The 25638-nt window shown below is 42.8% G+C and overlaps 1 protein-coding gene across 15 annotated transcripts in view; it reads right to left on the bottom strand.

Annotated features, from left to right (window-relative positions):
- The window catches only part of FGGY (FGGY carbohydrate kinase domain containing), a 412410-nt gene that overhangs the window by 105143 nt on the left and 281629 nt on the right, over positions 1-25638 (bottom strand). For all 15 annotated transcript variants that reach the window (XR_009345297.1, XM_059137206.1, XM_059137204.1 and 12 more), the window contains 2 exons: positions 14827-14888; positions 4961-5108 (listed from right to left, as the gene is read on the bottom strand). Coding sequence is in view for 14 of the 15 variants with exons in the window: in XM_059137206.1 (XP_058993189.1) it covers positions 4961-5108; positions 14827-14888 (210 nt within the window). In the remaining variant the exon portion in view is untranslated. The remainder of the gene's footprint in view (positions 1-4960; positions 5109-14826; positions 14889-25638) is intronic.

The following is a 25638-nucleotide window of genomic DNA, read 5'->3' as shown; positions in this document are numbered from 1 at the left end:
CCTCAGAGGTCACCCCTTTGCAGGCCAGAGAGCAAATACAGATCTGACTTCAAACCCTGGGCTCTCTTTGCTGTTTCGCAGTGGTAAAGAACTGTCCAACCAGTCGTTCCAAATAAAACCAATCACACACACATACACACACACACACACACACACACACACCTGAAACAAGCAACCGTTCCTGATGGTTGGTGAATATTTAACTTCCTCTTTCCTTATGCGTGACCATGCCATGTTTCCTTAAAAGTATGCATTTTTCTTTTGCTTTTAAAGAACCTAGAGTCACCAGCATTAGATGTTTCGATACTGATGGCTATGACCCGAGCTTCTGCTGCCTTTACACATCACAGGCATGGCCCTTACCTAATTTACTAAGCAGAAAGGAGAATACTTGCCTGGGCAGCTACTTGGTCCAGGCCCACGAGTATGTGGCCCACGCACTAACCTCCATGCCTTTCTCGCCCAGCACCACGGGCCAATACCGCATCACCAAAGCAATGAAGCAGTGAGGCACAGGGCAGGGAGGCAGCTGCTACCCGGAGAGAAGAAAAGGATGCTCTCCCGCATAATGGAGAGTGTCCTGGGTCACGCCTCGCTCCTACTTCTGAGGGGAAGCAACTAAAGCAGGTCCAACCAGGAGGGCTGATTGCTCCTGGAATCCGAGTCAGCGAGGGTGCGAAGGAAACAAAAACCGTGACTGAGGAGAGAGCGGTCAGAGCTTAAATCCAATACCCAGGGTAGGGACAGACATGGAAGGAGTGAGAAGACTGGTTTTCATAGCAGGGAAGCGAGGACTAGGCTGCAGATTGTGGTTCAGGGTGAAACCACGTACAGGATGGCTGGTAGGACTCCCAGCTCACAGTCCTCAGCGCCTCGAGTGAGTCCAGAGGTGGGAGTTAAGGCAGTCCTGTGGGGACCCGCATGCTGGAAGTCAGGATGCACGTTTTTATTTAAGCTCCCCATTTCTTGTCATGGAGACTGACCTTAGGCAGGTCACCGCTCACTTCCCTCTTGACAAGTAAAGACTGACATAACTGCTTGGCTATAGGGGAATCATTCCATACCTGCTGTTGACCTAAACACCAATGAAATTCTAAAAGTAAACAAGCCATTGGTAGCCTCTACCCTCAAAATGTTTTTCTAATAAATGGAAAGTACAGGCTATGTCATATGGCAGCTCTGATATTAGTTTCTTCTGTAAAAATTATTTTGTATTGCCTTCAATGCATGCTTTAATTCTGCTGCTGTATTTTGTCTTCATCATTTCCTTTTTCTTCTCATTCCACTGCCTTTCCATCTGAGCTCATTTTTCCCCCACTAAGTTTCTGCCCTATTTCAGAAACGTGCCTTTAAAAAAAAATCCTACTGAAAGTGCCAAAGAGGTTTTAATATTTTCTTTTGGTTTCAGCAGTATCTAATTCTTTGAGGCCTTCCCGTAAGTGTTCCAACGCTATTCCTTTTGCTTTGTATGCAACACATTTTCCTAATGGACTCCCTTTCCTATTTTTTGATTCATTTTAACTTGAGAGCTATATGTATTCAGTGTTTCCCAGCAGAGTGTATGTATGATTTACTCTCAGCCCTACTCACTGCAACATGGATTTACCTCTTCAGATCTACACCTGGTTGCCAGTCCCCAGAGTCCAGCAGTTTTTATTTTAGGTGGCTTGGGTGGCCTCACCATATCCCCGTTTTTCAACCCTAGAACAGAGAGCAGACATGCAAACCTATACCCCTCCTTCAAATTCCTACCTATGTCCCAGTAACACAGTGTTACTCAGGATCCTTAGAATGCAGGGCATCACCCGCCATCCCAAATCAGACTTTGTGCCCAGTTGGTTTCCTGGGTTGGCAGTTTTCTGATGGATTGAGCTGAAAGGGACAATAAGGTCTGGATTGTGGGAGAGTTCTGGAAAGTTAAGCTCACTGGCTGCTTCCAAAAAACCAAAACACCCTAAAACCATTGGCAGGGGAGGGAGGACTGCCCTGTTCTGAGGCTTAAAGGGCCCTCGCGACATTCAGCTGAGGAGCAGAAGGTAGAGAGGTCCGAACTCTGGTAAGGCCAGAGATTTACTTTGTCCTTATGTCATAGATTTATCCAACAAGTCCCAGTTAGTCTTTTAGATTCAGGAAATTCTTCCCAGATTCTCTCTGAGGCTGTCAATTCTAGTGTCGCTCGTTGAATGACATGTGAATTTTCAAAGTCAGCATGAGTTTATGCTTTTTTTTTTTTGCATCTTCACATATATTTTCAAATGGAGTAGAGGAAGGCGGCATTAATGCTGGCATTAAATACTTATATGGATAGTAGGAGGAGCAACTGATCTATTTCATATTAGTAAATTGTTTGTACCTATGTTTTTAAAGCCATACGTGATTTCTTTCTCATCTCCATGTTGACCATCGATTAAGTACATATTAATTACTTAGTATATGCCCAGAGAAATGTTTCAGGAGCCAAAAGAAGTCATGTATGTCTCTTTCCCTCCTGGGAGTATCCTGAAAATTCTACCTGCTATTATACACTTGATCAAGCACTTCCCTCTCCTCCCCTGAATCGTGCCCCAGGAACGTCCTAATTGCACCTTCCTGCAGTTGGCACATCTAGGTACCAAATAAGTATTTACTGAAGGGTGCTGGAGACAGTAGTCACTGTAGGTTCTGGCAGAGGAGAACATGACAAGAGAGACTGCAAGGTGATTAGTTTGATGTTATCTGAAACTAACTGAGTGAGAGAAATATTGGGAGAAATTTTTAGCCCAGAATTTCCTTCCTTCCATCTCATCGAGGTCACCTTCTCCTTCCAGCGTGGTGATGTAAGCCGACGGAGTGGCAGCTATTCCGATGTAAATCCAACACAAGAACAGTTACAGAGGGAAGTCAATGCTCAGAAATACCATGTGATAGATGAGGTTTGCTTACTAAACAATAAAACATTTTCGGGGGCGCCTGGGTGGCTCAGTTGGTTAGGCGTCTGTCTTTGCCTTTGATTCCAGGGTCCTGGGATCAAGTCCTGCATCAGACTCCTTGCTTGGTGGGGAGCCTGCTTCTCCCTCTGCCTCTCAGTCTGTCTGCCCCTCCCCCTGCTTGTTGTGCTCGCTCTCCAAATAAATAAATAAATAAATAATCATTTAAAAAATATATATATAACACAATAAAACTTTTTAAAAAAAGTAAACAGACTAGGATTTTTCTGATACAACTGGGGAGATGTCCCCATATGCAAGGGGTCTTCTTTGGTGGGTACGTCCTTAGCTGTGTTCATTATAATGAGCCAAACATTCTTCAAAGCCCTCCACCGACTCCTTGGGGATTACATTCTGGATCTGGGTTACCTTTCTAAGAATATCCTTATGAGGGTAACTCTTACATCTTTGGATATCAGGCTTGGTTTTAAGAAACAGAGAAAAGCCACTGGGAGCCATGGGTCCAGCCACGCTGGGTATGACAGAAGTTGGCAAGAGAGGGCCCCCAGGGAAGGACTCAGATCCAAGTCCATGGACTCCAGACCCACAATCATTTCACTACATAGTCCTGCTTCATTATGGGGTCATTTTATGAACTGGCCATGTTTTTTTAACATCTCTCACATTGTAAAGGCCCATTATACTTAGTTTCAGATACTTGTCTTCAATTCAGACACCAACTTTAACTTTTGTATCTATACAAAATGTGCTCTTCCCCAATCCCTGGTTGTACCCAGAGAGTCAGTTTATCTGCAAGTACAGCGCTCTGGCCGCAGCCTGTGGCCACATGGTCTCTCCCAACATTCCTCTTCTGCTTCCACAGGCCAAGTAAGCAGGCCAAGCTCATTATCTGTTGTGTGGGCACGCTTCACGGACTCCAGACAGACATAACTTACGCTATGTCCAATTTTCTTCTCTTTTCCCGTGATTCCATTTTATTAGCAGAAGTTGATTATGTCAACTAGGTAATGAAAATAAAGATCAGTCTTCTTGTTGGCATCCCAAAAACAATGAAAACAATCTCAATAAAATGAATCACAAAAACCATAGAATTCTGAGCCTTGGAGCTCTCTAAGCCAGCGGCCTGCGCCACAGTCACGCCACGTAAACCCTGCGATGCTCACAGCGTCCACTCTGAGCTCCCCGCCTCCGTTCACTGCATACTCTGCTTCTCAACTTTTTGAAATCTTCCTGGATTCTGAATTCCTGGCTTATATTCTTATTTGCGGCCCCTCCTGGCCTCTGAAGCTTGGTTCTATTTCTCCAGCTTGAACATGCTTCCTCCAGCCTCAAATATATTCTCCATGATTATACGATTCTCAGCGACCTACTCTCGCCTGGCCACCAGGATGTCCTGTCTTGGTGTAGGGGGCTATGAACGCTGCCCCAAGTTCACCCTGGCCCTTCTGGGGGGCCCAGAATCTTCTGCACCACCAGTGATCCTGAAGGTCACACACAGCTCCATTTATCTCCCGACATAAGTCATTAATTTTATTTTACTTCTAGCAAAGTTGAACCGAACTCCTAATACTATTAACATGCACTCTGAACAGCTCTGACTCAGACCCTGAGCAGACATGTGGTTGTGGCAATCAAGACCATGGGTGGTAATATTTACCACTTATTTACTGGGTGGGCTGGGGAGGGAGACAGAAAACATGACTCTGCAAAGTGAGGTAAATAAAAATCACACGGGCAGGGGCTCACGACTTCCAGCCGCTCCACAGGACAAAGACGCGCAGTAGCTAAATGTAAGAAATAGTGCTTTTAACACTTTCAAGGTTGGCTCAGAAACAATGAGAACTTTCAGCAGCTCATGCTGGGGGGTGGTAAGAGCCTTCGCACCAGCGGTGCAGCTGCAACAAGCCCGTGCGCCCTTGGCCTGTCCTGGTAATTTTTCCTCTTTTCCTTTCTTCTCGCTTTGCTTCTTCCAGACTTTGTAACCCTTTGGCCTGCCTTCACCTTTGTGCAAGGACTGGCTGTTACTTACTTACCATGCCCTTCAGTGTCAGATCTGCTAAGGGAGACCGGTTGCCATGGAAATCTGGCCAAACATGTAAATCAACAGTGAGAAAACCCACAGGCTGAGCCTTCTTAATCAGATCCAGGTGACTGTTCAAATATGCATATACACTCTGGCATCTGGAAGAGAAGTTGATTTTGTTTTTAGAAGGGGGGGGCAGGGTCAGGAAGCAAACTGTTCTGCAGAAAGAAACGATTTGTACTTCCATATCAGATCCAGAAACAAAGCAGGGTCCCCAAACCCTTAGCAGAGAAACTACCCAAACCCACAGGAACCAGCATACTGCTCTGTCTGATCGTACTGGGCCATCACCAAGAACAGGTTGTGTGTCTCAGTACAAAGTGGAAAGGCTTGGAATCAGCGCACAAGGTCCAGGAGTGGCTTCTTAACATCTGTAAAAACAGATATTATAATCCCTCTCCAACTTACCTCATAGGGTTATTGTGAGGATCAAAGGAGACTATGTATGTGAAGATAGCATATTTTGTAAACTGTACAATAATGTACATATGTAAAGGATTTTTTAAAAATCAGTATTCCTAATTGTAACAATAATGACGAGGTGACAAAACATAAAGGTAAGTTTCGAGACTCGGGATGGGAGTTGGCTAAAGGAAGTGATAGGACAGAGGAATGCAGTTAGATCAGGAATTAGGAGACTTGATTTCCAACCCCAATGCACCAAATGGCATGGCATATGTTTCTTCTCCTTTCTAAGGCTCAGGTTCTTTGGGTGAAGAATGAGGGAGTCTCACCACCTTTCAGCCTTCACATGTTTGCATGAGAGGGAGCCATAGATGAGTGGACTAGAGCCAAGGTAGTCCTGGGCTCAGATCTGGGTTCCACCCATCCTAGCTGGGTGACAGGGACCAGTGACTCACCCTCTCTGAACTTCAGTTATCCCATATATAAAATGGGCATCCTAATACTTATCTCACGGAGCTAGATCTTACTGCATGGCATCAAGACTGAAGTGGGTTACCCTTCCCCTCTTTAAATGGGCTTCCTTCTTCAAGTCGTGAACCAATGATTCTAGAGGGAAGTGAGTTAATCAAAGGGTGGCATCCATGCAACTTCTCACTGGTGACCTTGGAAAGATAGCTTTAAAGCTTAAAAGCATGGCTTGAATAATGGCAGGAAAAAAGTATAGGAAACTAATGTTCAAGGGAGGTTAGTATCTGAGATACCCAACATGATACTATTTGCATTTTAAAAACGCAAATAAATAAATAAATAAAAATTTAAAAAATGCTTTAGGAGTGCTTAGAGATTTCTAATTCCAGTTTTGTGACACTGTGACTGCTCCCATGGAGCCCATGAAGTTCCCAAAAGTTTTCCAAATTAAGCTTAAAGGAAGAAACAAACAAGCAGAAGAGTGGTTTTCAATTCTTCTGTTAAATAAAAATTTTGTGTGTTACCTCAATACAGAAAAGATAGCAAAACAAAATTGGTCTATGAAAGTGCAGGAGTGAGTACAAGTGTGTGTGCGCGTGCCTGTGCATGTGAGCCTGTGTGTGTGTGTGTATGTGCTTGTGCACGCATGTCTGTGCATGTGCACGTGAGCCTGTGTATACGTGCCTCTGCGTGTGGATATGAGCCTGGGTGTGTGTGTGTGCGCCTGTACATGTGAGTCTGGGTGTGCATGCATGTCTGTGTGTGTGTGTGCCTGTTCATGTGCCTGTGAGCCTGTGCACATGTGCCTGTGTGTGTGTGCATGCGAGCCTGTATATGCCTTTGCCTGTGTGTGCTGTGTGCCTGTGCGTGTGCATGTGAACCTATGTACATGTGCCTCTGTGTGTAGATATGGGCCTGGGTGTGTGCGTGCACCTGTGCATGCGAGCCTGGATGAGCATGCATGCCTGTGTGTCTGTGTGTGTGTGTGTGCCTGTGCATGTGCCTGCGAGCCTGAATGTGGACGTGTGCCTGCGCATGTATATGCAAGCCTGTATGTGCCTTTGCCTGTGTGTGCTGTGTGCCTGTGCGTGCGCATGCAAGACTGGTATGCACGTGTACCTGTGCATGTGCAGGCATGCCTGCGTGTGTGTGTGTGCCTGTGTGTGTGCACAGGTATGCTGGGTGGAGGTAATTTCTTTGCTTCTCGTTGTGACACCTCATTCCCATCTAAAAATCTTCCGCTTTGGATGCTACTAGGACAACGATGTTGTTGGAAAAGGGCTGCGCGACACAGCATTGCAGCTGCCACTCCCTGCCTGACAGCACACAGTCTTCAACCCCAGCCCTGATACCACCCCTTCCCAGAAGGATGCTCAAAGTGAAGACCTCGAAAACCCAAGAGAGAGGTTGAAATTAAACAAACACTCCTCTGTGTGACTCTCATGCCATGTGCTTTCTGCAACTAAGGTCAGAAATAACTGGTCAAGGCCCACATTTGAACCCTGTTTTAGCATGACTCTAGGGCAGTGTTAGGAAAGGGTCCCAGAGGCCTCTGTGGAAGGCCAAGCCGAAGCCTTGCACTTGGGGAGAATACGATCACATTCCGCTTTTCGATTTCCCACGCTCTCTGCTCACAGTCCAATAGGAACCACAGTGACAACTAAAGCCACGAGAACGCCCTTTCAAGCCGGAAGTCGAGTCTTTCCCAGTTCTACCAACACCCCACTTCAGAATGCCGTCACGTCACGGGACTTAAAATGAAGGGACTTTGTTTTTTTAAAGCACATGTCTATAAATCTTTTCATTTGCCTCTCAAGGAATCTCAGGGCAGGGCATTCGGTTTCAGACATCTGGGTCAATAAGAACCTATAGGCCTAATTACTATTGATTCGTCATTGTCTCATTTACCGCGGGTCTTTGCAAACAGTGAGATCCGTTTAGCCTCTTACATATATGGTCACTCATGCACTAATGAGATCCCTGGGGGACGGGGCATAGGCTTACCCCTTTGACTCCTAACCTCCTCACAGCTGTATGTTTATTCTTTGAATGCAGCCATTCTCCTGCATGTTTTTTCAATTATACCTTACCATGTGTGCTATCTGAGTATATCACTCAAAATGAAATGCACTTGGAAAACATTAGAGTAACAAATGCACATCATTATTCACATAATTTTAACCTTACATGATGCCTTTTTTGGTTCTGACTTTGCTTCATTTGGGATTTTTTACCAATTCCTTCTCAAAAGGCGGTCTGCCCTCTTCCAGCTCGGGAATCACATGTTAGCTGTTTCAAGTGGGTGGTTCTCCCTCCCTCTCACAAACTCCAGGCTCACATACTTACTCTTGGAGAGAGGAATTCCTGCAGCCCTCATCCCCCCTGTACATGATGAAGAAAATACAGTTTCAACAACCACACAGTGACTTCACCGTGTCGTGACTGGGTGGTCAGGTACCATTAAACCCCCCAAGCCCAGTTTACTTTTCTGTACCTGGGGCTAATTCTATCACCTTATAGGCTGCTATGAAGATTAAATATTGAGCCTGTGCACTATAAAATAATAGGTAATCAATAAAGAATTCTCCCTCCGTTCTTGTCATAGGAGTTTCATTTCTAGCTTTAAAAAATCCAAGTCAGGGTGCCTGGGTGGCTCAGTGGGTTAAAGCCTCTGCCTTCGGCTCAGGTCATGATCCCAGGGTCTTGGGATCAAGCCTTGCATTGGGCTCTCTGCTCAGCAGGGAGCCTGCTTCCCCCTCTCTCTCTGCCTGCCTCTCTGCCTACTTGTGATCTCTGTCTGTCAAATAAATAAATAAAATCTTTAAAAAAAACCCAACAACAACCTAAACCCAAGAGTCAGGGACAATTTTTGTCAGACTTCATTGCTTACAATCCTAAATGAGGACAGCATCCCTACAATCTCTACTCTCCCCTGCCTCCCTATAAGTTATTTAATTCTTAGGATTCTTGGACTGCCCAGAAATTCAGTGACCATATTTTGAAATGAAAAATCAGAATACATGGTCCAACCAAAAGACATCTGTGCCCCTTCAGGAATTGAGAAAGTCTGCCAGTCTCCAGTTCCTCACTTCTTGGCCCGCCATAACACGGAGTCTACTGAAACTGGTCCCACAGTGGGGGATAGCGCCCTTTGCTGCCAACTCCACTGGACCATGTTTGCCTTTATTTCACTTGAGTTTTCTCTCATTCTGCACCACTTGACCACTTCTTAGTCGTTTGTTCTCCTTGCCTTGATTCCAGACACTATACTCATTTGGTTTTCCTGCTTCCTCTCCAGCTGGCTCTCTTCCATTACTTGTCCCTTAAATATTTTCAGCTTCCTAGAGATCTGTCCTTGTCCGTCCTGTCCCTCTTTCTGTACCCTATGTGATCCATCCTCCTCTCATGGCTTCAGGTACCATCTAGGACTAAGGACCTTCAACTGTACACTCCTAACTCCTGCCTATTTCTCTTATGAGTTCCAGGTCAGATAGCCAACAACCCACCCAATGCTTCCTCTTGGATGTCCACTGATGAAATGTAGAATTTATCTCCTAAGTCAACACAGTCCTCAGTTTTCTAGAGCACTTTCTTATCCTTGCATGACCAATAGAAGCCAAAGAAAGACATGAGAATTTCGATCTTATTACTGTTTAAGAAACATTTCCCATCCAAGAGCCATCAAGAATTTAGTGGTTATCCCGGCACACCCTAGGGAATGAAAGGTGTGAATATCATCACCCTTGTTCTACGACTGTCGTAGCTCAGGGGAGCCTAAGTAAACACTTGCTGATAGACTGATGGCCCCAGTTGTCAGATGGACAGACTGAGACTGAAGAAGCCATCAAGGCCAAGAAAGCAATATGAGAACACCAGAGCAGCCTGGCAAGTAAGAATCATCTTTGGAAGTGGAGTCTAAGAGTTACCTATAATCCTCATTTCCTTATCTAGAATTAAATGAGATAACATACAGAAAACTAGCAGCAAGTACAGTGCTAGGAACATTGCATGTTCTCAATAAATGTACTTATCTTTTCTGTTGCTTTCCTTGCACAGCCTTTAATGGGGAGTTTTACACTTGATCTTAGCCCAAAGGCCAAGGAGCGATAATGGGGAGTTTTAAATGTAACCGAGATTTGACATATGGGGGTCAGTGCATTTGAAGAAATTGATCCTTAGTGGGATTATGGGAATCACAGAGGCAAAGGGAAAAAGAGCCCTGAGGAATAAATCAGATCAATGATTGTGGGGTGCCTGGGTGGCTCAGTTGGTTAAGCATCTGCCTTCTGCTTAGATCTCACGCTCCTGGGATTAAGCCCCGCATTAGGCTCCCAGCTCAGCGGGGAGTCTGCTTCTCCTTCTCCCTCTGCCGGCTGCTCTGCCTGCTTGTGCGCTCTCTCTCTTCCTCTTTCTTTCAAAAATAAATAGATAAGGGGCACCTGGGTGGCTCAGTGGGTTAAGCTGCTGCCTTCGGCTCAGGTCATGATCTCAGGGTCCTGGGATCGAGTCCCGCATTGGGCTCTCTGCTCAGCAGGGAGCCTGCTTCCCTCTCTCTCTCTCTGCCTGCCTCTCCATCTACTTGTGATTTCTCTCTGTCAAATAAACACATAAAATCTTTAAAAATAAATAAATAAATAGATAGATAAAAGCTTAAAAAAAAAAAAAGACATTGATTGTCCTTACAGAAATGACAGAAAAGTCCAGGGGAAGTGGGAGAAAACAAAGGTTGGAAGAAAAAATGTGAATTAGGAAAATTTCATTCTGATAATCCTAAATTAGGACCTGAAACCAGCAGCAATCACAACAGGAAATGCTTACAAAAGTAACTCAGAACAGGTGGGCTTCTCTGATTACAGTCCTTCTCCTTCCAGTACACTGTGAGCTCGTGGAGATCAGGGGGCCCTATCTTCTACTCTGTCCCCCCCTCCACAGAGCAGCCAAAGTAATCCTTTTAAGTTAAATCTGATGGTATCTTTTCCCTGCTTGGAGACTAAAACCTGGAATAGATTCTAGTGTCTTTACTGTTATCTACAATGGCCTCCATAGTTTGGCCTTCGCTAATTTTCAAGCCCTCACCTGTTTGCAGCTCCCTTCCACTCTGGTCTGGCCACAAGGGCCTTTATAGTATCCAACAGCCTGCCAAGCTGGCTACTGCCTCAAGGCCTGGGGCCTTGCCGTTCCTTACGTCTTTTGGGGTGACTTGGAGCTCTCTGAACATAGAACACCCCTGTCTCAGAGCTTGGCATCAGCAAGTCATATCTGCAAGTAGAAAAACAAGTACTGATAAACAGATTTTGTATTTTATACCCCTGATTTGCCACATAACCCACAGACGCATGGTTTGCTCCCATTCTTTATTCAGAGGCCCTCTTACCTGTCACCTTATCAAGGATGGCTTCTTTACCTGAAAGAATTTCCAACACCCCAACACCCCTCATCCATCTCTTTACTCATTTCTGTTTTTCTTCAGAAAGCTTACCAATTCCTGGTCAGCAAATGTGCTCTTCCTCTATCTACACACACACACACACACACACACACTCGTACGTACATATGTGTGTGTGTGTGAAATTTACATGAAAGTAGGGACCTTTTTTCTTTTATTTTATGATCCTAAATGCTCATAAGAGTCATCACCTTTGTTCTGCTACTACCAACCTTGAACACTTGTGGTTTATGGCAACACCTTCCCACCAAACCATGCTATCACTAGAACCTCATTCTGAGATGCTGGGAATTAAGGTTCGCAATAAGAGAACTAAGGTTCCCAATATGGTTCCTAATAAAGGAATTAAGACAATAATGGGACGTTTAGAGGAAAAGGGCCAAAGTTATGATCAATGTCAGGCGATCGCTAAGGCGTGAAATCTCTGGAAATTTAGCCTCACATAGAGAAATATTCTGCTTGCCAGTGACATGCATGAGTACATGTAGTTACTGCTGACTTAATTTATAAGCTCACAAAACATTATTCTTCAGGGATGGATCTAAAAATATAATGGCAAATCAAGAGTATAAAATACTGTGATAAATCTTTTTATCAACACTTGTTCCTACAGTTTTAAATAGGATTTGCCGATGTTAAGCTCTGAGGCAGGGGTGACTTGCATTCTGTTTTCAGAGAGCCTCAAGCCACACCAAAACAGGCATGCAGTTTCTGATTCCAAGGAATTCGCTGTCCTTTCCGAACAGCCAAATTCACTTTAATAATAGTTATGCCTATTTCTTCCTAAGACCCAACGTATAATGGGTCCTATAGTCTTGGATTAGTGTATTCATATATCTGATAAGACAGAGATGCACTTTCTTTTACAAGACAATAGAAAGAAAGTGAAAGGAAAAAGAATCAGCATTTATTGAATACCTACTAAATATACAAGCTGGGTGTAAAATTTGAGAAAAAGAAAGAAATGAAGGCAAGAATTAGATGGGACCACCTTGAAAGAGATGACAAAGAACGAAGGGAGGAGGGCCAAGACCCTAGCTGTAATGAACTTTGATGTAGGGGTAGAAAAAGATCTTGAGGGGCACCTGGGTGGCTCAGTTGGTTATGTGTCTGCCTCTTGATCTCAGCTGAGGTCTTGATCTCAGGGTTGTGAGTTCGAGCCCCACACTGGGCTCCACGCCCATGCCCATGTGGAAGGAAGCTAGGAGGGAGGGAAGGAAGGAAGAAAAGAAAGAAAGAAGGAAAAGGGAAGAAAGAAAAAGATCAAACTTGAGCTTGAAAAGGAGACTTAAAAGGACAAGCCAGAGATATTGGAGGAAAATTGGGAGGAGGCAACATTCCAGAAAGAAAGCCAAAGGAAGAGAGTGTTATAGAGGAGAGGAAGGTGGGATCATTGGTGCCACATCCTGCTGCGAGCCCAAGGATGGGGACTGGAAAGCACCCTACAGACTCATCAACAGAGGCTGCTGAGGACCTTATCATTAACTGTTTCAGGGGCCAGTGGGGACAGAATTCAAATTGAAGTGGGCAAGGGATGGATGCAAAATGAGGAAGTAGTGACCACGAGTATAGGCAATGCACTGGAGAAACTTAGCTCTAAAGGGGAAAATTACAGGGAGGTAGTTTGAAGGTGGTATGAAGTAGACTAGTATGTGGAAAGAGTTGGGATTTAAAACCAGTTCTGACTCCACATCTGAATCCTATAATTGCTGCTTCTGGACCCCCCGTGCTGCTGTTTCTCTGAGGCTGCACTAGTAATCCATAAAGCTCTCTTTCTTCTCCTCCATAAAAACTACTCACATGAAGCTCATCTACAGAAGAAAGTTCTGGAAAGTTTGAGTATTTCAATGCAAAATCTAACTACCCCTTAGGTTTGTGTTGGGTTTTAAGATCTTCAGAGACTGGGACTTTCGCAATCTACTTTCCTCCACAGTATTATTGTGGTTTTATAGGCGAGGGAACTGAGTCACAGAGACATTAATGGCAGAACTGGCACAAGAATCCGAGACTTCTGATTCTTAATCCAGGGTTCTTACTACTTTACCACACTTTGCACAAGAAGGTTTCAGCCCTAGAACCACCACCACCAAGTAAGTTTTCCTCTTCTATAAAACCATTAGTAATAGTGGCAGAAATAGCAGTGGTGCCTGCTATCAGAACTGTAATTGTTATATTTATTTGCTTAGTTGTAGCATACACCATAAAGGATTTTCAGAAGAGCTAACCCAGAAACTCATGAAAAACAAATTTAGGAATGATACTTAAAATTATTTTAAGGATTGTATTTATTTATTTATTTGAGAGAGAAAGAGGAAGAGAGAGAAAGGGAGAGAGGTGAGAGAGACAGAGAGAAACCAGGAGCAAAGGCAGGGGCAGAGGGAGAGGGAGAAGCAGGCTCCCCACGGAGCAGGGAGCCCGACGTGGGGCTTGATCCCAAACTTGATCCCAGACCCTGAGATCATGACCTGAGCAGAAGGCAGATGCTTAACGATTGAGCCACGGAGGCACCCCAGAGTATAACACTGATGTACAGTTATTTTATCTTCAGTTATACATCATACTGTCAAAATATTCTTTCCCAAAGTTACTTGGATTAGTTCTTTTCTTTCTCAATTCCTTCTTACTGCTGTTACGTTATTCATTATTAATACAATAGGTTTAGATTTTGCCAATTGTATTTCATTTTGCCCACTACCACTATACAAATAAATCTTGGTATCCATCCATCTACCAACCTACCTACCTACCTATTAATTACCTATTACGATCTAACCTACTTACCTATCTACTTTCTAATTTCAAGGGGCACGTAAAGCATCACCATGGTTCTAAGAATTACAGTTTTATATAAAGATCTACTCGGAAAAGTACCATCTCCACTTCTTACCCACTTCTCACTCCCCCATTTTTCCATCCCATTCCTAGTTCCCACACTAGGGCACTAGTCTCATCAGTTTCTGGTTTAACCTTCCAGCATCTCTTTTGCACAAATGAGTAAATGCACATATAGTTTCTTATCATCTCCTCCTTTTTCCATGAAAGGGAGCACACTGTAAACACCCCTTTGTGTTGTTCACTTAATATGTCCTAGAAATCACTTCACATCACTTATTATCCTCTGTTGTACAGAAGAGACGGGCATAAAGAGGCTGGATAAGCTGCCCAAGGTCACACCCCCCGTAAGGAGGAAAGCTGATTTAAGCCCAAGAAGTGTTGACTCCAAAACCCACGTTGCTTCCACTACAATTGGATTCTCTCATCCTTGGTTCCTGGCATATCCTTTGGGACCTCTAGTTCCTCTGAATTCTCCTTAGATAACTTTGAAAACTAATACACATATGTCTTGGATCATCTAGATGACCGTCTTCTAACCCAACACTGCCGGGCATGCTCAACGCCCAAAGGAACTGAAAATCACCCAGCTGCCTAAGGGGAACGCCCTCACACAGGAAAGGGGTGGAGGGGTGGGGGCTTTAAGGGGACGGGGTAGCAGGTACCTGGCTGTGGCCTTGGCTTGTAGTTCAGGGAAGGCAGCATGACCCTGCACCATGTGGTCTATCTGAAAAAGAAGAGAGATAGGTCGGTTTTACAGTTTCTCTGATTTATGTTTAAACCAGAAAAAGATACATTAAAATGTCAGTTTCTTTCAACTCTGTCCACAGAGGATCTAAGAATGTTAAAGTGCTAACTCCACTAGAGTGTCTCAGCTTTTTCAGAAATTCAGCTTTGCTTTTTCACCTAGTGCTGGCTGCTCGATCCACAAGAAACAGCAGCAGGAAATGAAACTCTCAAGGCTAACCTGGTAGCAGAACGTCCAAAGTAACCTGAAAAGCAGAGGTGTGTGGACAGGAGGGAGGAGTAACTGCAGGTACGTGGTGAAGGGCCTGGGTGTTAAAGCCCCCCAGGTCTGGATCACACCATTTCCGCCTCCTGATCCAGGCTGTCACCCCAGGACAAAGTCAGACCTTGAATTACTCACCCAGGCTTACTAAAGGAGAAGCTGAGTGAAGGAGATGAGGAGGAGGGATTACCAGTTCAAAAACCAACACCAAAAAGTTGCCCTAGAGCTGTCAAGAGGACCTCTCCTAATTGTCAAGTTGTCACATGAAAAAAAAAAAAAAAGTTATTACATGAGAAATGGGGGTATCGCTCTCCCAGGACAGAAATGTCTAAGCTCTGTGGATAACTGTCTTCTCATTTGAAATCCCTTATCTAGGATTTTATTCCTTAATCTACTTGGTAGCTCTGAACAAAATAATTGTATCAGAAGGAGAAATGTCTCCCCGTGATGCTCCCCTGCTTGCTGAAACACACCCAACAAACACTGTGTTTGTGCTCCTGAACCTAATCTGGCTGTCTTCCCGGTGTTCACATGAGTCTCTAGGACTCAACCATTGGGCCAATTCTTTTTCATTCAGACTATGAACCAATTGGTTATTTGGGCCTCAAGGAGATAGTCTCTCTAGTATGTTTCCAGACAGCTAGGGTTGTGTAAAGGTGAAAAGAACTTTTTCTGAGCCATTGAGGTCAGGTCTGGGTTGAGCTAACTACTCCAGAGCCTACCTACCCCTACCTCCTCTATGGGCTACTGCTTCCCTGATCTAAGCACCCCAGGGCCTGGTACCACAGGGAGAGGGAAAATTCTGTGGCCCCATATGACGGTATGGTGTGCCCCCTCCTCTTGAGAACTGTGGGCCATGAACTATCCTTTCAGTGGCAATCATCCCCTGATCTGTTGGCCTCATCATATGGGAATAATAATACAATCTGAATTTTACAACAGTGGCTTAGTGAAAAGAACACAGGCTTTGGAAACAGACAGATGCAGGTTTGAATTCATGGTCTATATTCATATTTTGTGGTACCGAGGAAAGGTTACTTGAATTCTCAGAGCCTCATCTCCTACAACTGTAAAGTGGTGATAATGAAATTCGCCTTGCAAGAGTGCCTGCTATGGAGGTGGCTCTCAGTTCCCAACATATATTATTAAGAAGGATGTGTCATCAAAAGGGCAAAAATGGCTCGGACAGCAGAATCTCCAATGGTCAGTTGCATTTCTTTTTTCCCCCTAACAGCATCTGGTAGGAAAGGTCCACTCTGGTTAGTGAAGACCAAGTCAGTTTTTCAAATAAACGAGCACTCATTTCAAAAGCCTGGAGTGCCTGATCCTAGGGCTGATCTCTCTGTTTATGTTCTATTCTCCAGCACATTTAGCACAGTATAGAACATAGTGTCCTATTAGTGGTTATTTGTTTCCCAGTGAAATAACCAGTTTAACCACAATGACTGTATTTGCCAAGTGGCTGCCTCAGAAATATACAGACAGAGCTTGCCTAACTTTATGACTACTTTTTTATTTCCCCCATCTGCTCAGATTTCAGCTCTGAGAGCAAGCAGAAAAGTCCGCAAACGATATGCATAGGTAGGAAGCTTGAGCTGAGTGGAGTCAGAGCTTCTTCAGGATGGCTTTCTAGATCAAGAGGGAAAAGTCGTCTTATACACCTAGGGTTGGATTTTTAGGTCCTTCCTCATAAGGTGGCATGCATCAGCATTTGGAACACAGGAGAAACAGAAATGCAATACAGTATAACACACAGATCATAAATGGGTAGTACGAGGGGACATCTGGCTCACAGATGTATTTTATTTGGGTTATATAATGTTTAAAAAAATCAGCCAATATTTTTAAATTGGGAGATTCCACTTCAAACCCAGATTTTGGTTTCTCCTGAAGAACAGGCAGATGCAAGATATGGGGCCACCCATAGTCCCCAGGGCAAGAGTCGGCTGGAATCCAGTGATGACTGATCCTGTCAGACAGAACTGTGCCCTTCAGTATCTAGAAGACACCACCACTCCCCACCCCTCCACCCCCAATAACAGACATCAGATTTCACCAATTTCTCATCACGACTGCACAAAGGCTTTACTTGTAGGGGAGCTCTATTTTTCTGTGCCCATCTCTCTGTGAAAGGAAGGAACATAAAATCATTCCCTAGAGTGCCATGAGTTAAAAGAAAAACTTCTATGTCAAAGTAAGAAACAAAACAAAACAAAAAAACCTGTTTGCCTAATCTGTTTATGCTATCTGTGTGACTCCTTTAGGCATCTGAGTTTCCTATTCTTGAAATGACAGAACGCAGACAAGGGAGTCCTGAGACCTGAGTCAGTTCTGGCTCAGGGAATGACCTTAAACAAGACCATTTCTAATTTTCTCCCTCTACAACATTTAATAAATTAACATGACAAAGAGCCAAATGTTTGTAAAATTAGAGGACTGCAATTGCCTGAGATCTCAAAACTGTGGGCACAGAGTTCCTAGGCAAGAAAAACACATGACAAAGCCAAGTTTAGAATCCCAGAATTCTAGGTTCTATGATCATTTTGCTGAGACAAAGCCATCTGATGGCATGATGGGCTTTTCTCTATTAAAATCCATTTTATGTATTCGTCTTGAGGCTTTACCTTGCTTTGCAGATAATGAAATCATTAGGCTCAGATACATGTTCATGGCTTGCCAAAGCTCCCATTTTGCCATTTGCATTTACCTGAAATGTCACTTTTTTCATCTCAGTTTTTCCAACGCTCTTCTTATCTCAAAGTGAAAACATTTTGTCCGATTTTTTCCCAGCCTTGAAATTCTCATAAAAATCTAATGAAAGAAGAAAGCCCAGCCTAGACAATGTCTTTTACTTTGCTGAAAGAACTGTGGAACTGTGGGTTTCAATACTGAATGGTTCCTAAGAACAACAAACATTCCTAAAAGAAAATGTAAACCTTTTTTTTTTTTCCTCCCACAACTTTACTATTAACTTGTGATAGAACAACTTTACTTACAAGTGGACAAATTCTGACTTAATCCAGAGCTAATTTAGTCAGTTTCATTCAAATCATTCAACATCAAAGTTAATAGCTTTGTGCATTTTTATACTTTGTTAATTAACTCACTTATTGGGGAAACTAATATGATATGTGGCTACCCTGTGCTAGGCTAGATACGAAGATAAACAGAAGTCATTGCTCTCACAGAGCTCTGCTTGTCAGTGGAAAATGAGCATGCCAATATTCAAATATGGTGTCGACTGATTAGGCTCTTCATAGATTCTGCAAAATGTTTACTGAACATTTACTCTGCTCTAGTCATAGTAAGCACAGCCATAGAAAGGCACCTCAAGACTTCATACAAATACTACTCCAACTTCTGGATGATCTCTGAATTGCATTATAAGTAGCCCAGCTGAAGCTGAAAGAACTCAACAGAGATTTCAGTAAGTGCTCATCACAGGAAAGACAAAACTTGAGAGTTTGAGTTTGACCAAATAAACCAACTGTTAAAAAAATACTCTTCAGCGGAATAAGAATAACCCAGTGTCTCTCCAATATATCAATCATAATGTTCAAGATATGATCTCAAATTGCTAGCCATATAAGAGGGAAGGAAAATGTCATCTATACTTAAGAGAAAAGCCATTTAATAGCTTATGATCCTGAGATGACACAGATGCTAGAAATAGAAGGCAAGAATTCAACAGTTTATCCTAGATTTGTCTCCTGTGGCAAGGCAAACAAAAGCAAAAATAAACTCTTGGGACTCCATCAAAACAAAGAGTTTCTGCACAACAGAAAAAACAGTCAACAAAACTGAAAGAGGACCTACTGAACAGGAGAAGATATTTGCAAAAGATGTCTCTGATAAGGGATTAGTATCCAAAACATATAAAGAACTTATACAAATAGGTGAAGGGGATTGAGAGTACATCTAGCTTCATGAGCACTAATATATGGAATTGCTGAATCACTATATTGTATACCTAAAACTAAGAGAACACTACGTTAACTACACTGGAATTAAAATAAAATAAAGAACATATACATATATTGCTAAGTGAAATGTGAGTGAGAGAAAGACAAATACCCTATGTTTTTACTCATATGTGGAATTTAAGAAACAGAACAAAGGGGAAAAAAAGACAAACAAAAAACCAGATTCTTAACTATAGAAGATCAAACTGATGGTTACCAGAGGGAAGGTGGGTGGGGAGTGGGGGGATGGGTGAAACAGGTGAAGGGAATTCAGAGTACACTTATCATGATGAGCACTGGGTAATATATAGAATTGTTGAATCACTGTATTGTACACCTGAAACTAATATAACACTGTATGCTAACTATACTGAAAATAAAAAAAAATAAAGAGAACAAAGTCAACATGAATAAAAATTCATCATACATCCAAAAAAGGAGGCAAGGTTAGAAGAACACTATAAAGTTGTTGCTTGATCTGAGCACTAGTATGTTTGGACATTGTTGTATGTCAATAAATACTGCTTAAATATCATTGCACACCTTAATAAAGAAATAAACATATAAATAAATAAATAAATAAATAAATAAATAACAAATAAATTTAAAACATGAAATCGATGGTTTAGTAATGCTTTTTGGGATATAAATGATAATATTCTCATAATCAGTAAATAGATAAGAAACAAAAACTATTAAAAATGGAAATTCTACTACTGAAAAAGGCAATATCTGAAATATTTAATGAATAGGCCTCACAGCTAATTGAAGATCATAGAGGAAAGAGTCAATGAACTTGAAAACAGACCAACAGAGACAGTATCTAATTGTGAGAGGAAAGAGGGGGGAGGGACAGAGCAAGGGGAGAGGAAAGGGGTGACAGGCAGAGGGGGCTAGAAGGAGACAGAGAGAGAAGTCAGAGAGGTAGAGAGACAGAGAATGAAAAAAAAAAAAACCATTCCTTCACAGGCTTGTGGGACAATAGCCAAGGGTCTCATATATATGCAACAGGAGTCAGAGGACGAAGAATAAGAGCAATATGTGGCCTTGGTACTGAGGTAGGGCTGTTAGTATGGGTACGAACTGAGATGCCCATATATAATACAGACATACCCTCTGATGATATTCAGGGGAAAATATACAGTTTCATCCTCCAGGGAAAATACCTCAGCCAGGGGTGGTACTGGCTCTTGAGGACCAACACTACTGTACTTGATACATGAAGATGTGCCGTGTCTACTGCCTGTAAACATTTGTCATATTGCTCCAACTTCGCAATACTAATGTTTCTTACTATTGCATTAGGGAATGTATTCTTGCCATGGCCACCACCTGTGCTAAGTTTATAATCACTTCAAATGCTGGGTCTATGGAAAGAACCTCTTCCTGAGACGGTCACTGGGAACCATAGTTCTAAGTATTTTCTTTAGTCTCATGGGTATATTAATCTTGTGTTGTTGTTTATATTGCTTCTATGGCATATGGATGCAATATTTATTTGTTTTTAAGAATAAATATTAACAATTTCCCCAACTTGGTGAAAGACAAAAATTTATAAATTCAAGAAGTTTAGCAAACCTGGGAAAAGAAGGATAAATCCAAAGACCACCACGTGTGGGCATACCACAATAAAAATAAAAGATTAAAAGAAAATCAAGAAAGTAGTAGAAGAAAAATTATAGACTCTAGACACAGGAAAAAGCCATACAAATGACGGTTGACTTCTCATACGAAACAAGGATTCCAGAATATAAAACAGTAACATCTTTAATTGCTGAAGGAAAACAAACAAACAAAGAACCTGCCAACCAAGAATTCTATATTGAGCAAAAATATCTTTTGAGATATAAGGTAAAATAAATTCATTAAAAAAAAAAAAAAACTAAGAGAATTTTTTTTCTTTTTGTCAATATCTGTAAGAAAGAATAAATGCTGAAGGAAGTTCATCAGGCCAAAGGGAATACGAGACAGAAATTTAAATTTTCAGAAAGAAATTCAAAACCATGGAAATGGTAAATATGTAGGTAAATAGAAAAGATAATGTTTGTTTCTCAGATCTCTTTGAAATACATATGACTGTTACAGATATCCTCCCAAAATTCAGATGTGAAGCCCCAACCTTCCATGTGACTGTATTTGGAAATGGGGACTTGATGGAAGTAAATAAGGCTCTATGAGGTCATAAGGGTGGGGCCCTAATCCAATAGAAATGCCGTCCTCATAAGAAGAGCCAGGATCACCAAAGCTCACTCTCTACATGCATGTACCCAGTAAAGGCCATGTGAGGACACAGTGGGAAGGCTGCTGACTGCAAGCCAGGAAGAGAGCTCACATGAGAAACTGTACTTTCTAGCACTTTGATCATGGACTTCTATTCTCTAAACTCTAAGGAAATGAGTGTTTACTGTTTAAGCGACCCGGTGGATGGTATTCTATTATGGCACACTGGACAGATGACTCCATTATTGAAAGCAGTTACTACATTGTTGGATGTAGAGCATATGTAGGCATTGCACATACTATGACTACAGCATAAAGAGTTGGGGGGTGGCAAAGGGAACTCTAGAGTTGAATACTTTTTACATTTTACATGAAAAATATGTATATTTTACAATAAATACACATATAAAACATGTATATTTTACATAAATAAATATACATACAAAATACGTATATTTTACAATATACAGTCTAAGGTTGAAAAGCTTAGGACATTTATTGTATGTCATTACTAAAAAAATCATTTAAAAAAGGAATTCAAAAAATCATGCCTGGAAAGCAAACAGGAGAATCCAAATGGAATTCTGAAAACTGAAAGATACCTGAATAATCCAAAAGATGGAAGAAAAGGAGAGAGAGAGAAACAAAAAAACCAGAACCACCACAGAAAACAAACAGCAAAATGGAAGACCTAAATCCAACAATATTCATCCTCACATTAAATCATGGAGAGTTTTCAACACTCTCAGTAAACATCAAAGATTACAAGATTGCAGAAAAGCGAGACCCAGCTACATCCTGTGTATAAAAGATGTACACTATCTCCATCCTAGACTGGGACAGAGGTGATGGTGCTTTGACTGATGGTGTTGGGAGTCAAGTTACAAAACTACCCAAACAGATGGAGTGGTGAGATACATTTCGGCATCAGAATCCATAGGAATTTCTGACTGGATGAGGGCAGAGAAGGGAAAGGAGGAGTAAGGAATTAATCCTAATTTTCTGGCTTTAATAAAAATATAAATGATGGTGGTCTTTACTCAAATGAAGACAAATACTTGAGGATCAAATAGAGACTGTATCAGTTACTAGAGTCAGAAGACCGTAATTCCAGAATCCTTCCTCCCTCTGCCTCCCTGACATCGAACCCATCCTCTCTCCATCGACAGCAATGCTATCCTTCAAAACCTTGATCTCTCTTCACTTCACATCCAATCCATCAAGAAACCTCATCATCTCCACCTGCAAAATATATCCCCAAACATGACCACTTGGTGACCACTGCCACCACCCTCAAGTTTCAAGTGGTTTACTGATACAGTAGCCTCTCTCTGGCACCCCTGCTGCCATCTCCCCCACCCCCACCCCACCATTTATTCCCCAGGGAGCAGGCAGCAGTCTGAATGAGCCTTTAAAAACCAAGTCCTGGGACACCTGGGTGGCTCAGTGGGTTAAAGCCTCTGCCTTCGGCTCGGGTCGTGGTCCCAGAGTCCTGGAATCGAGCCCCACGTTGGGCTCTCTGCTCAGCGGGGAGTCTGCTTCCTCCTCTCTCTGCCTGCCTCTGCCTGCTTGTGATTTCTGTCAGATAAATAAATAAAATCTTTAAAAAAAAATAAAAATAAAAACCAAGTCCTACTTGGCCTGTGCTCATTCTTCTCCAGTGGCTTTCCATTTCACTCAGAAGTAAAAGCCAAAATTCTAACAGTGGCCAAAAATATAGCCCCATATTACCTCGTGAACTGATTCACAACTCTGATTTTGGTTTATTTGGCTCCATCTTTGTGGCCTTGTTTGCTATTTCTATAATATACTGCAGGCAGGCCATCCTCCCTCAGGACCTTTGCACTGGTTTTTCCCTTGGCCTGGTATGTCCTTCCCCTAGGTTTCCAAATGGCTAACTTCCTTCCCTTCCTTTTTATGTTTGCACGTCACATCAAAAAGGCCTACCGTAAGTAACCACCTTATTTAAAATTGCAAACTGTTCACCTGAACCCATAAACTTACTTCCTCTTTTATTTTATTTTATTTTATTTTTAAGATTTTATTTATTTATTTGACAGAGAGAAATCACGAGTAGGCAGAGAGGCAGGCAGAGAGAGAGAGAGAGAGAGAGAGGAGGAAGCAGGCTCCCTGCTGAGCAGAGAGCCCGATGTGGGACTCAATCCCAGGACCCTGAGATCATGACCTAAGCCGGAGGCAGCGGCTTAACCCACTGAGTCACGCAGGCGCCCCACTTCCTCTTTTATTTTTAACGACTTACACCATAAAATAAACTTTATTGCTTTCTCATTTTATTTATTTTGTAGGATCTGTCTTCTCCTGCTAGAATGTGAGCTTGACAAGAGGGCAGATTTTTGGAGTGAAGGGCAAGAGGAACTGTTTTATTCTCTGCCTATTTCTCACTCAGAACACTACCATGAACATCGTGTAAATAAGCATCCCTCCAAAGAGTTTAGATTTTTATTCTACAGATAACTTGGGAGGTATCAAGAGTGACAGGGTCAGGTCTATGTGCTTTCACCACAATCTTAAAAAGGATGTTGTGGAAAGTTTGTGTTCCTTCAAAATTCATATGTTGAAATCCTAACCACCAGGGTGAATGTGCTCAGAAGTAGGACCCTTGGGAGGTGAGTAAGTCTGAGGGTGGAGGCCTCATGAACAGGATTAACACTGTTGCAAGGGTCGGAAGGAACCAGAGTTCTCCCCTTCCACCATGTGAAGACACAAGGAAAAGTCAGCCCTCTACAAACCGAAATAGGTTTGCAGGAACCAACCTTGCTGCTACCTTGATCTTCGACTTCCAGCCTCAGGAGCTGTGAGGAATAAAGTTCTGTTGCACATATGCGCCCCCCCCCCCCATCCTCCCTGTCTATGGTAGTTTGTTCAAGTGGCCAAACTAAGACACAGGGCTTAGAGAATTGGAAGAAAGAAGGTAATCAGGGAGCTGTGCAGGAACTGTTTTATTCTTTGACCCGGGTGGGTATACAAAAAACAAACAAACAAACAAAAAACAGTGCAAGCCCGGGTGGGAGGGAAAGCAGAAACATTTTTAATGCAGAGCTGGTCTTTGTATCCACCAAGTCATTCAAATTAGCCAACGAACAATGCTGGGGACACACCTGTCTATACATACCTTCTGTCAATACTACACACATACATTTCCTTTCTCTCGTGGCCTTATGAAGCCTACCAACTGAATCTGCTTCGATGTACCTGAAAAGTCACACTAACTCACAATAATTGCTTCTCCAGGGACTGTATAAGATAAGTATAAGAAAAACTCAAAAATGTGGCTCCACAAAAGTCAGGTCCAGTTATAGAGAGATCTGGGTCTTGCAGTAGCTGACTTGGATTTGAATCAAGGCTTTCCCACTTACAACTATTAAGATCTTGATCAAGTTACCTCATTGTTCTGAACGTATTTATGCACTAGTAAAACTAAATCAACAACACTGACCACACAGACATGCTGTGCATATCAGAACGCTAAATCTTATTTTTTTTTTAAAGATTTTATTCATTTATTTGACAGAGATTACAAGTAGGCAGAGAGGCAGGCAGAGAGAGAGGAGGAAGCAGGCTCTCCACGGAGCAGAGAGCCCAACGCGGGGTTCGATCCCAGGCCCTGAGATCATGACCTGAGCTGAAGGCAGAGGCTTTAACCCACTGAGCCACCCAGGTGCCCCAGAACGCTAAATCTTAATGAAGGGCCTGAAAGTATTTGTCCCATAAAGATCATCTCAGGAGGCTGCAGGGGTTGTGCAATCTACTTCACGTGCTACGCTAACTTGTAATCATCAGGCCTGTATTCAACCTTCCCATTAGATGATAAGTTACTGGAGGACAAGAATCATGTGACTATTCTCGCCTGGCCCAGAGTCATCCCTGTCACATGATGGAAGGAATGAACAAATAAGGAGTTGAACTCACTATCTCCATCCATGCACAGTATGTGTCTAATCCAAGCTCTTCATACACCCACTTGTCAGGGACGGGTGGACTTCCTGAGGCTAGTCCCAGGCTGAGTGGCACTGGGGATAAAGCGGGAAAGAGGCATCTCAATGCACAAATGCTAACATTCTGAACACACTGCATTTTGCTACACGGTGACCCTGGGGCTCAAGTTCATAAATTTAAATTCTGGGTTCATACAATTCAAAGGTGGGGTACCTGGGTGGCTCAGTTGGTTAAGTATCTGCCCTCGGCTCAGGTCACCAGTCCTGGGATCAAGCCCTACATCGGGCTCCCTGCTCAGCGGGAAGCCTGCTTCTCCTTCTCCCTCTGCC

This window comes from Mustela lutreola, chromosome 10 (genome assembly GCF_030435805.1).
Source record: "Mustela lutreola isolate mMusLut2 chromosome 10, mMusLut2.pri, whole genome shotgun sequence".
NCBI lineage: Eukaryota > Metazoa > Chordata > Mammalia > Carnivora > Mustelidae > Mustela > Mustela lutreola.
This window is presented reverse-complemented; position numbering and strand designations above follow the sequence as displayed.